Below are 14,048 nucleotides of genomic sequence, written 5' to 3'. Positions count from 1 at the left end.
TACTTTTTAAAGAAAAGTACAGAAATGGGATAGTGATATGTTCACCAGTCCTCTGTATACATTTTTTGCTTCTTTGACTATCTGCTTGCCTATTTCTTAAGTGTGTTTATGCATTTTATTTTTCAGGAGTTCTGGAAGTAGTAATTTCTCTCATTCTTCATCCCAGCATTTCAGTTAGACTAACAGCAGCTTGGTGTTTACGCTGTATTGCAGTAGCATTGCCCTCCTATGTATCCCTACTCTTGGATCGTTGCATCGAACGTCTTAGTGTATTGAAATCCTCCCCAGAAGCAGTAACAGGCTACAGTTTTGCTGTTGCTGCTTTGCTGGGCGCAGTAAAACACAGTCCTTTAGGAATTCCACATGGAAAAGGGAAGGTATGGTCTGAATACTTTACTTACAGGCAGTTCTTTGATGTTTTTACAGTGGTATTTGCATGTATTCCTTATGAGGTGATCACATAACCCAGTATACTGATGAGATATTTTCTTTCCTCAAGAAGGGATTTTGAAGCATGCTGTAACTCAAATAAGCAAGTGTTTTTCTCACATGTGTCAGGAGAGTGAATTTCTCAGAAAATATCACTAATGACTGTATTAACTACTCATACTGCTACCTTTTTCTAATGGAGAAGTTTGTTAGGGGAGGAGTTTGTTTTGGGACAGAGGTCAATTCTGTGGAGCTGTAAGGACTTAAATTGAACAGTCTAAGAAAAGGCTTACCTGGAGAAAACATTTCTTGAGTAGAGTTACGTTTTTCAGAATTTCAAACTAAATTCTTTACAGCAAGGCAAACCTGCAGTTCTAGCCCAGTTTGACATTGGCTTAAATGAGAAAGCTGACATTTCAGCAGTGTTAATCACGAGAAGAGTCTAGTCTGGATTACATACAGCTGAAATGCATCACACTTTGCCAAAGGATAAGATCGTTCTTTGATAAAAAAAAATCAGAAGTAAACATACAGATCTGTTGCATGCTGTGATGTTAGAAATAAGTTTTCTGGAAGGAAACTCATTCAACCGGAGATTAAACCAAATTAATATTTCCCAGGCCCACAGTGACTCTCCAGTGTACAGTTTAGTCAGTGCTTACACCAACAACAGCAATTATGTATTATCTTGAAAGTCTTTGATCAAGTCCAACAAAACCTTTAATCAAGCCCAACAGATACATGCTTTCATTTTGTTTTACAGAATGTAACAGAAACCAATTTCTTTCATTAACATAGTCTAAGTTGCTTGTACCAATCTCTCCACTAGTGCAGATAGGCTATACTGTGCTCTGAAGTTTTAGGAATATGCAGGTGTAGAAATACAGTCCAGGAGAAGAAGCTCTTTCCACCTCAATGTGAACTTTATCCATGGAGTTACTCAGTTGGAAAACCATGGTGCAACACAAATAACAGCAGTACATGCTAATTCTCTGCAAAACGTAGAAACTTACATTCTCAGTTCTGCAAAAATGTGTTTCAGAGCCAGTGGACATTGTAGAAGTGGCACACTTTGACACAAGGATTGTGGTTTTTTTTCTTGTTGTTACACCACTGTAAGATGAAAGGAATGCTTTAGTACATTAGGAAAAATGTCCCTTGCAGTGATTCCAGCCCGCCCTTTCCGTGTCGTTGAGTACTAATGGTTTCACGCCCCTCCTTAACAGACATCGCTAGCTACAGTTCTCAATATTCAAAGTCCCAACTGCTGACGAAATAATTTGTAAATGTAAAAAAAAAAAACACCTGTTTTTCTTAGCTTTAAAAAACTTTTCCTTGTGAATAATGGAAGACCATGGGGAGAGAACAAAATGAGTATCGTTTGCCCAGTCATGTAGTTAAGAAGTACCATTCAAATACTATACACCTAAGCCGAGCTAAAGTTTCTATTTAACAGAGAAACATAATTCTTCTTTTAGAGGAACAGAATTGGATGAAATAGGGCCAGAAGGAGGTATGGGAGGGCACAGAAAAGTGTGGGAGAAACACTGTATTCTGTACTAAGCTGGCAGGGGGGTGAACAGAGGAGTTGACGAAAGCCCTTTTCCATTCTTTCCTAGGAACACTGCCAGATTCCAGACTGGCTCCTCTTCTGAGGAGCTGAAAGAGACCAGTGTTAAATAGAGCAGTTTTGAAAAGGAAATATCAAACGTAGATGGTAGTGACCTGGACAGAAACTTTTTTATATTAATGTATTTTCCCCTGAGAGAGTGGTTACAGTAGCAGGTGGAACCTACTCAAGAGAACAAAATAATTAGTGGATTTGTATATATTTAGCATTCTGTACTAGTGCTTATACTTCAGTTCAGAAAAATTATTCAAAAATAAGGCATTTCTCCTAATACATAGAGAAAAAAATTGCTAGATATCATTAAATGAAATCCTTTCTAGGATGCTTGCTTGTCAGGTAATTTAAGTATATTAAGCTGTTAGTAATTTTTAATAGTATGATTTAACAAGGTTGTTTTAATTTTACAATCAAATATTTTAAATCTATCAAGAATCTGTCAAAATAAGTGTTCATCTGCAACCATTTTCAGACTGTTAACATTTCATTAAGTTTTGAAAGTGTACAAATTTCAAACTTTCGTGAAGCAAACTTCCAAGTGCAAACTTCATGAAGTTTTACAGTTTTTCAAATAAATCACAGAAGGATGCTGTCTACACTGTCCAAATAAATTATAGTATGCAAAAAGTTATAGAAGGAAGTAGGCTATACTGAGGCTTTTCATTATATTATTGACAGTGACACTTCTTGTAATACTAATCTGCAAGCAGTTTGTTTTGGCAACCAGGCATAATGCAAGATGTAAGAAATACTTTTTTTGGTACATGTGAAACATAACTGAAGCAAACCATTTGCAGAATACTTTTTGAAGCTTCAGCCGTACTGTGGTAATTGTCCATGGGCACACTGTGTGTTCCTCCATGTGAATTCTAGGTAGCTTAGGCTTTGGTAACAAGCGCAGATTGTCACCTTGCATTTAGTACACAATAGCAGGCACATGCAATTATTGTGGAGAAGCTGAGATATGATTAATTCTAACCGTACCATCCCATTCTAACTTGTTTAGTCATATCATTTGTTGATTAAAAACTGTTGGAGAGAATGGTAGACCTTATTCTAAACCAGAGATAAAAAGATTGTTACCCCTTTCGCCACTTCTTCTGAGCCCTAATTCATAGGTCTCATGCTATCCTTTTCTACATAGTGGCATAAACAGAATATCAGAACCCTTTTATCCTTGCCACACACATTCCTGTGGGAACTACCAGCTCTCATTTTGCTGCTGACAAAAGAAGGGGACAAAGCACAAAGTAGCTTACCTAGTAACCCACAGGAACTGTTGAAGCCGTCCCAGACTCGTACTGAAATTGGTCATTGCAACTACATGAGCCTGAGTTTCGTGCTATACTGTGAGAAGACGACGGCATTCTAACTGGGGACGCTGAAATAGGATTAAGTATCACAGCAAATAGTATTGAAAAATCACTTGGTAGTTACTAAGATCCTGATGCTCTGTTTTTCTCTAACTTTGAAGGTAATCATGACAGTAGCAGAGGATTTGTTGTGTTCTGCTTCTCAGAACAGTCGCATTTCGCTGCAGCGAACACAGGCTGGATGGCTGTTGATAGCGGCCCTCATGACATTAGGTAGTAGCTTTCTACAATTTTTCATAAACTCAATTAAGCTGTTCTGTGTTCTTTCCCTGACTTCAGTTCCTTTGATGTTTCATTTAATTTAGCACTGCAAAATAATTCTTAAAAAACAAGGTAAACTGGAATCTTTAGAAGAACTTTCTAAAATAAAAATATCTTTTCTTCCAAATTTGCTGTTAGTTCATTGGGAGCAATGCCTGAAAAAAGTGACTGGGCGGGACTGCTATTAATTAAATGTAGAAGATAAATTTCAAAGTCAATCTAACCAAATATCTTTGTGGTCATGAAGAATTAACTGCTATTTTTTAAGATCTAAGAACAAAATGAGCTAGTCACTTGTATTTCCCTCCTGTCAGGCATTTGAAATATTAAAGAACTTTCTGATATTTATTAGTGGTCAGATTATTGATTGTGATCACTAAATTACGCGTGAATGTCTTTTATCTGTTTTGTTCATGTTTTTAAGGCACCTTTCATGTTTTCAGCTATTACTTCTGCCCAACAACTCCTAGTTTTTTCTTAGACTAGGGAAAACACACCTTGTACATTAACCAGTAACAAATGTTTGCTTTTCTGAACATCACTATTGCTTATTACATCTCTTTTATGCTGGAGATCCACAGGGTCTGTACTTAGTAAAACGGAGATTGTAGTTGGCTTGGTGATACTTGTAGATGTGTCAGTGGGTATGTAGTTATGTATGAAAATGGAGTACCAAAAGAGTAAACATTTCAGAAACTATATGAGATGGCTGGGAAAGTAGCATAAAGATTTGTTCAGAGCTGTAATGATTTTGTGAACATAGGTAACAGAACCAAAGAGAAAATTGAACTTTATTAATCCTTACATTGGCATGACAACGCTTACAGGTCCTGCAGTTGTCCAACACCATCTGCCACGAATGCTGTTACTGTGGAAATGCATCTTTCCATCATCTCCTAAAGACCTAGAAACAGAGAAGACACGAGGAGATTCATTTACCTGGCAAGTAACACTGGAAGGTCGTGCTGGTGCTCTCTGTGGTAAGCGGGATTTACTGTGTCTTTCTCTGCATATTTATAGTTTGGCTGTTTGCTTGTTTTTCCTCCTGAAAGAACAACAATACTTCATGTTGAATTTTTTCACTGGATGGTAAAGGGTGTGTTCACTCCCCAACACACATGCTTTTGTGTATGTGTGTATATATATATATTTACCTATCTCTCTCTATATATATACACACGCATGTGTTTTGTATTTGTAAAAAACAAACAAACAAAAAAATCCAAGAGGGTTTTTCCTCTTATTCTTCTAATCAGTTCATTTCCAAGCAGTAAGTGATATCAGGAAGGTTGCTTCCCTTCTCTTGTTTAACATATGTATCACTGTAATGAATGAGGACCCAAACCAAGGTATGTTCTGTTGTTTATAGTGTCTTTTATATTTGGTAAATAGCAGTTGTGTTTCCCAATAGCTGACTTAATGTAAGCAAAATAGAATTAGCCAGTCAAACACATCTGTGAGACTGGGAAGACTCAGGTAAAAATTACAGTAAGGAGGTTGCAGTTCTCAGCCAGTAAAGAGTACAATGTATTTGGCTGCTGTCTGGTAGGTTGCAATTTTTTGTCATGAAATATTGAGAATTTGGGTTTCCAAGAGTTTACTCCAGTGATCTTGAAATAATTAATGTGTTTCAGTCATGTATTCTAGATTATTGAAGGTCCTTTGCATTGCAGAAATGTGAACCCTAGTATAGTGATCACCCCATTCTCTCACTTCTAAAATCTGTCGGAAAGTGTGGAATTCAATAGCAATTTAATTTTAGAAGTAACCTAAACAATTAACCATTAAATATTCTCTTTTCCTTTTGGAAAGAGGTCTTTAATACTGCGTATTCTCTAAATGCTTTCTGAACTACTAACTCAAGTTTAATTTTCTGTAAGTTAGGAAAAATACTCATGTACATGTAAGTTGTTTCTTAAAGTACAGTAATTAAGCTAAATTTAAATAGTACACTAGCAAAGTAAGCAGTAGGTCACCTGATCATCATCCTTCTGCTTTTTTTTTAAATTGTGATCACAGAATTATCATGAAGTTGAGTTATATCCCATAACTCAATTCATCAGAAAAAACAAAAAATGCTTGCATTTATATTTATGTTGCATTTATATATGCAATTAAAAGTCAGGGTATGAACATCCAAGCAGGAACGTCAAAACAGCACATCTGTAAATATGGCTTTTTTCATTTGAGATTTTTGTCAGTTTCTTAAATTATTTGTCAAAATACTTTTTTATTTTGCATGCTTTTTATTATGCTTTTAAATTATCAGTGAGGTAATAATGTGATTACTTTACAATATGATTTTTTTTCTTCTAGATGTCTCACACTAAGTAAGCTAAAATCCAATTCCTTTTCTAGCTATCAAAAGCTTTGTTTCCCACTGTGCTGGTCTTCTTACGGATGAAGTTGTTCAGAGACTTCTTCCTCCACTCCCAAGTGCTGTTGATTTATTGACACAGTAAGTGTGTGTATCAAACTCTTAAATGGGATTCTGGTTTTGAAAAGCTACAGAGTAATCGTCTTGTATTTGATTTAGTGTGCTTTCTAAAGAAATTTATTTTCAAAGTAAAAAAATTAGAGTATAGAATTCAGCTGTATAACTGAAGACTTTAGCTGGCATAATGTGTCTTGCAGATTCCAGTATCGTGTAAAAAAGCTAGAGAAAAAACCATTGCATGCTTTTGTTAAGGTAGTGTTTTTATTCTACTTTTTTAATCAAACATACACATTCGTGTTTCAGGGTGATCATTTTTTATAAAATACAAAAAAAAGTCAAGAATATGCTTGGACAAAAAGTTTAAGACGGGCTTTTTTTATATTTGGATTCAGAGCTAAGCTGGAAAAGGGTTTTATAATTTTTAAATTTTTGCCTTCAGAGTATGTAGTGATTTAATGTATTTGGGCTCTAAACTCAAATCTACAGAGATATATCCACAAAGAAGTTAATTGTAATAAATATAGGTATAGTCAAAGGCAATAGAAAGCCTTCTTTATTCCTCTAGTACTAAAATAAAATAATGACTGGGAATGGAGAACAGAGAGGTTCTGTCACAACATGTGAAATATATTGTTTTCCTTCTACTACTGGTAATGCAAATCAAAACTGTACTTATAATACAAATAGATTTTAAAAGTATTCAGTAGAGTGGTACAAATGAAACCAGTGTTTCATAATGCTTAGTCTTTAACATCTCTGATGTGTTTTTTATATTTTAAGGCTTTCTTCGATAAATAAATCATATGGAAATTCTGTAAAAACATCATCAACGGTTTACAGACATAAACTTTATGAATTACTAGCTGTATTGCCTCCAAAGACCTATGAAGGTACGTATTTCCTTACAAAGAGATATCTGTTAAAACATACTATGGACTCACTTTTAAGGTTTTGTTCACCATATATTCAGCTAGCAAGGAGTAGTTCCACCTCTTCTAATAAACAAATTTTATTCCCTCTGTTTAGATTTGGTGGAATTGTAGTGAAGTCACTAAGGTTTTGAAAACTAGCGTTCATGACCTTTTTTTCCCCTCTCCTATTCCAAATATAGATTTTTGGTCTATATTTATTTGAAACCTTAGAGTAGATGACCTTGCAACTTTAAACTGCTTAAAGAACTGACTTACTTTGCCTCTTTTACTCTCCATTGAATCCTAAATCGAAAAGGTGTAATCTTAGCATAAATTAATTTAATATAGTCCATTAAAAGAATTAAATTAAATTGCTTCAAGTAGACTTAATATTCATCTGATTCTGTGCAGACTGTGGATAAAAAATTTGTATCTAAAGACAAATTTCAAAACAATCTGGGGACAGGATCACTTTTCTGTAGCAGAACATCACTAGAATTATTTAAAATCTAATCCTCTAATCCAATAACAATGCACTAACAGTTTAACTAAAACATTAAATACCTTTGTCGTCTTTAAATTCTCATGTTGAAATATAGTTTGCCATAGAGTACTTCAGTATGGACTGAAATACAAAACCAGAGTGTTTGACAATTGTAAAAAGAAGTAACAGGGTATTTAATCAGGACACAGAGAATACGGGCCAGCCAGCCGCTGAACTGACTGTCCTCTGAATCATGGAGGGAGTCCTTACTCAAATAATCTGCTCCATCTAGTGGTAACTGCTCAGTGGATCTTCTTAAGGACAAATCCCTGACCTTCACCTTAAAGCTGTTGCCACATTAGAAGTCTGTGGCACAGAGAACAGTTGAAGCATAGCGTATAATATTCATTTGTGACTTGGACTTAAGACTGAAATGATACTTCCATCCCCTACAGCAAGTTATTTATTTGGTTCTTTTATTACAGGGGCAATGTTTTATAGAATATGGACATTTGGGTGTGGGTAGTTTTGGCAATTCCTGGTTTGTTTGGGATTTTTGCATATGGTCTAACTTTATTGAAAAATAGACAGTATTTTACAGTGTGACCTGTAAAGTCTGAATCTTGTGAGAGAGCATCCTAGCTGAGGATGCTGCTATCTAGAACCAGTATATATATAAAAAAAAAAAGCTTAAAAGGTTTGTTGTAAGTGGCCACGCTGCTGAAAGCTTTGTAAATAGCCTTAGAATCAAGACAGTAATTTGACAGATGTAGTCTCAGAGTTGTTCAGCTGTTTGTAATACAGCAGTATGAGACTGGGGAAAGAATGGAAATGCATATATTGCCAAAGCTAATTTTCAAGGTCTGTTATATATTTTAACATGTAAGGATGCATCATTTAGAAATGCAAAGAAAGTTTTTAAGGCAAAGCTTGAAACCAATACCTTTCTTTCCATATTATTTCCAGTATTTCCATGCAGAAACTGTGTTTTTTCAAATATTAGGATTTTTTAAAATAAATTATTTGGGAAAACAATATGATTATGGAACCCAGGGTGTTTTTTCAATGTCTAATCATTATCACTAGGAAGAGTAGTAGGTGTACTCGTGTGGCACAGCGTGGCACATTTTGCATGGCTCAGGGTGACACACTGAATCAGAAGTTTTCGCTAGTTTTGGTTTTGTTCCTTTTCTTTCTTTTCATTTTCTTTGATCTGGGTAGTTAGCCAGAGGCTAGAAACGTGCAAGTTGTTTCTTTTTGAGAAAATTGGTGATGGGGACATATACTAGGAGTTGTAACTCAAGCTTTTAGTATTTGCAAATAACGTCCAAAGATTTTTTTTTTTTCTTCGGCAGAAGAGGAACAAAACAAAATACCCAGCAAAGTAAACAGTTGAAAACAGGTTCTTTATTCATAGATCTAAGCCTCTTTCTCAACTCAAACCTTTAGATTTCTGAGGCCAGAGAAACTAGGACTTGATTAGGCTCTGCTTGGCCCTTTTACTCTCTTTCAGCCTCTCTGATGTTTCTCTTTCTGCTTTCTGTCATCAGTGAAAATCGTTGTCTGTTCAAACAGCAGAATTATGAAGGCTTACCGCAAGTATGCATGAGTAGTAGATTATTTTTGCATTATTTCAGAAGTGACAGATATGAGAAGAATGTATTGGGTTAACTACAACATCAGTGAGAAACATCTAGCATGTTCTAGGTGCTGTCTTCCATCAGGTGTGAATGGTTAAGACTTTGCAATTTAGCTGATACAAAGTACGACCTTGTTAAGCTGGGAAAAGCAGGTTCTGTTTCTAAGATGATTATTCTTGATCATTTTCACATGTTATTAGCTTTGGATGCTGATGTGCTCATGTTTTTGTGGCTAGAGCATTTATTTCCTGTGAGTTAATATAAAATTTTTGATTACTATAATGTCCAATTTGATAATTTCACACAAATAATTTCAGTAATTTGAATTTTTGGTTGTCAGGTTTGTTGAAGTTTTCTGTGGTCTGAAATTAATGTGTTTTGTCAGACATTTGTCATTAGGGTTCTCTTCATCAGCTTTTTGTGCTTGTTATGTTCTACTGTCTAAACCATAAAATTGAATACAAGCATTTACTTCTCTTTCTTAATAGGATGAGATGAATAGCTAGAATGCTGGAACAGCGTTCTGGCTCAAAATTTTGAACTGCTTTACATTGGGATAATATTATTTGACATGTTGAGGATGGCCAAGTGTCTGGGAGTAAAATAAATGTTAATTTAGTTAAAAATTGCTGAGTATCTCCATTAAATTTTATTTGAAAAGCTGTTTAATAGAAAGAGAATTTTTCAAATTTTTTTTGATTGTGATCTATAATAATTAATGAATGAGCAGTTCCTTGTTGTTGTTTTCAATTATTGTGTTTTTTAAAAAGACTCAATTTTTGACCGTTTCACACACTACCTGTCTATCTTGGAATACATATATATGATAGTGCTAGCCTTTTACATGTAGATTTGAGTCAAGCCTTTTGGGAAGAATGGCATACTTGCTATAACCAGTCAGGGAGGAAGGCAAAGCAACAGAGGCCTGCAAGGGAGAGAGGCTGATGGGGACAGGAATTTGGCAGGTAGACGGGAGTAAGTCGGCTTTCGCAGAACAGGTTCAAGATTCGGGAAGGGTAGAATAGCTGGTTGCAGCTACCAGCTCCAAGTGGTTCTGCTTGTGCTCCTGTGGTGCTGTTAACTGTGCTGTCCCACTTCTTGGAACTTCCCTGTGTTGAAAAATTATAAGCAACTTCAGTGCAAACAGGTAATTGTATGATCATCTAACAACTAAACTGAATGCAAAGAACTGGATATGTGAAGTTAAGCCCCCCCAGTGCTGATATTTCCCAGTTCACAAGGACTTGACTTTGCAGTCTTAAAGCTCTGGGCGTACATTCTTATGTAATATTTGCATAAAATTGTGTATATTCTTTAAGATTAGTTCTGCAGTGTTTTTCCATACAATTTTCTTATGTGATAAGCCAGGCCTTTTTCATCACGTGTGTTTTAGCACTGGAAATGTTCTCTCACTGCAGGGTCTATTTTAATAAACTAAAATAGTCTGACTCGGAAAGCCTAATGTTGTTTATGTATAATGCACAATCTGGTCTGAAATATTGTGTACAAAAATGTGAAAGTTTTAACTACCAGTGTAAATTATCGTTATGTAACCTACAGTAAATTCCTCATGCTTTGCTTTTTGAGTGCAAACTTCTGAAATAGGGGAGTACATTCTGCAGCTTTTGGTTATTTATCAAGTTTATGGATGTGTTAAATTACATCTGCTTGCCAAGTCCAAGTATTCCTGCATGGTTATGTAATACATTCTACAGCATTCATTTTCAGGAAATTTGAAGTAGAAATACGTCTGTGCTTGTAACTGCCTTTTTTCCTCTACGCTAATTGTAAATGTAACTAGCTTACTGGATTAGCAGTTGTGTGGCATTATGCCTTCTCTAAAGGTAAAGGTCTCTGTTTTTCATCTTCTAGATTGCCATATATGCTTAGTTTGCTTATCTTAGGTAGTGCTCTGCTGTTGCCCCTGTAGTGAGAATTTTCTCCAATTAACTGTTTGAAGACTTAAGAAAAATGTTAGATGGATGTTGCTATTTCAGTATAAATGTCTTGCTCCCAAAGTTGCTTGTGACAAGGAATTAACCGAAAAATTTGAATATTTTTTGCATTTAAAGGAAGCTTCTGCCCTGTTCTAAAAGAGTTAGTGGCTGACCTGACTGTCCCAGATAGCCAGATCGATGCTTCTACGTTCTTGCTTCCGCCCCTTTGTCATGAGAATGATCTCCTTTTACTTGGTCCCTTACTGCAGGAGACTGACCACCGATTTATTGAAGAGCAGGTACTTTTTGATCTAGTTTAATGGTGGTATTATATTTTCATACAGTTCTAGTTATTTGGGTCAGTGCTGGTTTTGACTTGGTCAGAAATATGGCTATCCCTTATTTTCCTTTTCACAGCTCCTTTTAGGTAACAGCATAGCTGGTGGCAGCCTGGAGTATGACCCTTATTCAATTTATGAGAAGGTTGCAAAAGGTGATTCAGTACCTAAACCACTACCTCCTGTGTTGTCTGTTATCAGTGCAGCAACTCGTCTTTTTGGAGTTATGTTTTCCCATGTAGCAGAATCTCACAGGTAAGGTAGTAACTGTAACTGCTGGGGAATTTGGGAGATGCTGAAAGATGGTCACAGTGTTTGAGATCGAGCACAGAAGAAAACGATTCTGGAAAAATAATGAATGCTATAAGTGGACTCTGTAAACCATCTGAATAATATAATTCAGACTAACAAACTATTAGGCTTTCACCATGAAAAGGCACATCCAATATGAGGTTACTGTCATTATAATAAATTTTGTTGATCAAGAAAAATAATGTTTTGTTTTGATAGCCAGATCAGAATAATAGTTACATTAAGCAATATTACACAATTATTATAATGCTTAATACATAATTACCAAATGCCTTAGAACTAGAGAGGGACAAAAGGGGTAGGAAGCTGTAGTAAAATTAAACCCCGATCCTGCCTCATTCTTTATAAAATGTAGATGGGAATAAACAAGAGTGTCTGTCTTAACACAGAATGCTTGAAACAGATCACAGACTTCTCTTGGGGGTGGGTGGGGGTGGGGGTGGGCGAGTGTGTGTCTTCCGACAGCACACATGGCATTTTGGTTTGTTTCACATTTATAAGCACACTGATTGCTGAAGCATTCCTCAAGATTTTGGCACACTGTTGCTTATTCTGTGTGCTGCTGGTAATTTTCTTGAATGCAGCATTAGAGCAAGCAAATTACTTTAAATTTAAACAGTTTTATATTTTCAAAGTCAACTGTAGTTAAACCTCAGATCGGGATCATTATAGCTGGTGATGGTTTTGTAATTTCCTGTAAGGGATGAGCGCTTAGCATGCGAGTCCTGAGTCTTGATGTCTTCACTGCTTAGAATGCTCAGGATTTAGTGTAATCCTGAGGCAGGTGTTTCTATACGAGCATACCTGCCAATAAAATTTCCACATGCTTTATGATGTGTTATTCTGACTTGCATTTCCTTCACTATTCTGTCTTCACTGACTGCTTTTTTTGTGGTTTTTTTTTCCTGTTTGTCTGGGCTTTTTGCCCCTACTGTCACCAGGTTGCTGGTTGGTTTTCTTCACCTGTTTCTCAAGACCTGAACTAATTGCTGCGGATAACTGCATTTTCCTTTTCTTTTTCTTTTCCTTCCTCCTTTCTCAATTGTAAGCCAAACTGCATTATTCCCATGCACGGTTCCTTTTAGTAACATCTGTCTAATCACAGACATAAGTCATCATCTGTGAATGCATGTTATAAGAAAACAAAGGCAAAAAGTTTGTGTTTGTAATTATCTATTCTAATACAGAATACAAAATTTTTTTGTGGTAGACAGGGATGCCAGTTGAAGGAAAATGCTCAGGAGTTAAGGTAATAGATTTGTTCCACCTCTATTTCTATAATATATAGGGTTTGTTATGTGTTTTTTAAAAAAACAGATCTAAAAAGCTTGATTTGTTTCCTTAATTTTTAATTCTGTTAATTTTTTTTTTTGTTTAAGGCTCCAGGTGTTAGAACAGTTGTTGAATTCCATAAAGCAAACAAAAGGTTCACGACAACAAATAGTACAACTTAATGTTGTGTCAGCCTTTTCTACTTCCTTAAAGGTAAACCTCCTCTCTCCGTTGTTTCTCTCCGTTGTTTCTCTCTCTCTCTGTTACTACAACATGGCATCTGTTGGTTTCAAGTGTGTCTACACAGGAGTTCTTATTTTGATTAACAGTCAAGGTGAAGATTAGTCCTGTTTTCTGTGACAATATATTTTGTTGTGATGTCACATTTTTCTTAAGCACTGAAGAGTCACAGTTTAGTTTGTCCCTCTTTTTTTTAATGTTAAGGGTTAGGAAAACTCATTTTAGTACACTGTAGTGTACTATCATCCATACTAGTGTCATTCAAAAGGGGAGAGGTGGAAGAATCCTGTTTGTATCATTTCTGTGTTTACCATTGGTAAAATAAAGTAATCCCATAACTCTGCCATTTGTTGCTTTTCCCTCATGGTTTATTTGTATTTTCCTTTGTTCGTGTGCAATTTCATTCTTCCCTTCTTAGGCTTTCTTCAAGCTAAGGCAAAATGTTTTTACAACAGGCAAGACCTTTCATTGTACAATATTGGTACCTGGGCATATTTAATGTGCACTCCAGATGACTGCTATAGCTTTTGCTCATACTCTTTTTTTGGACTGGGATTTTTCTTTGTGTCAATATTTTGTTTTCTCTTGTTTTCTTCTTGATGTTATTTCCTGAATTTTATGCTAGTGTGTTGGTTTATTGGGCTCTACTGCAATCTGTCCAACATTTCTGAAGATCAGAATGTTGAGACTAAAATGTTGTGCTATGATGTACACTTATCTCGAGTTAGACTTCTAACTCACAAAACAGCAAATAAAAATAGAGGAATTCCTCAGATAAAAGGGGAAG

At 35.7% G+C, this 14,048-nt stretch overlaps 1 protein-coding gene across 12 annotated transcripts in view; it reads left to right on the top strand.

Moving 5' to 3' along the window:
• HEATR5A (HEAT repeat containing 5A) overlaps positions 1 to 14,048 on the top strand; it is a 69,669-nt gene that overhangs the window by 27,422 nt on the left and 28,199 nt on the right. For 11 of the 12 annotated variants that reach the window (XM_075103309.1, XM_075103302.1, XM_075103301.1 and 8 more), the window contains exons 11-18: positions 127 to 377; positions 3,531 to 3,642; positions 4,518 to 4,670; positions 6,049 to 6,148; positions 6,908 to 7,017; positions 11,235 to 11,398; positions 11,517 to 11,692; positions 13,129 to 13,234. In XM_075103309.1, the coding sequence (XP_074959410.1) occupies positions 127 to 377; positions 3,531 to 3,642; positions 4,518 to 4,670; positions 6,049 to 6,148; positions 6,908 to 7,017; positions 11,235 to 11,398; positions 11,517 to 11,692; positions 13,129 to 13,234 (1,172 nt within the window). The remainder of the gene's footprint in view (positions 1 to 126; positions 378 to 3,530; positions 3,643 to 4,517; positions 4,671 to 6,048; positions 6,149 to 6,907; positions 7,018 to 11,234; positions 11,399 to 11,516; positions 11,693 to 13,128; positions 13,235 to 14,048) is intronic. The other variant, XM_075103303.1, reaches the window with a different exon arrangement.

Source organism: Phalacrocorax aristotelis, chromosome 9, assembly GCF_949628215.1.
Source record: "Phalacrocorax aristotelis chromosome 9, bGulAri2.1, whole genome shotgun sequence".
NCBI classification, from domain to species: domain Eukaryota; kingdom Metazoa; phylum Chordata; class Aves; order Suliformes; family Phalacrocoracidae; genus Phalacrocorax; species Phalacrocorax aristotelis.
Note: the sequence above shows the minus strand (reverse complement) of the source record. Positions and strands in the feature narration are given on the sequence as shown.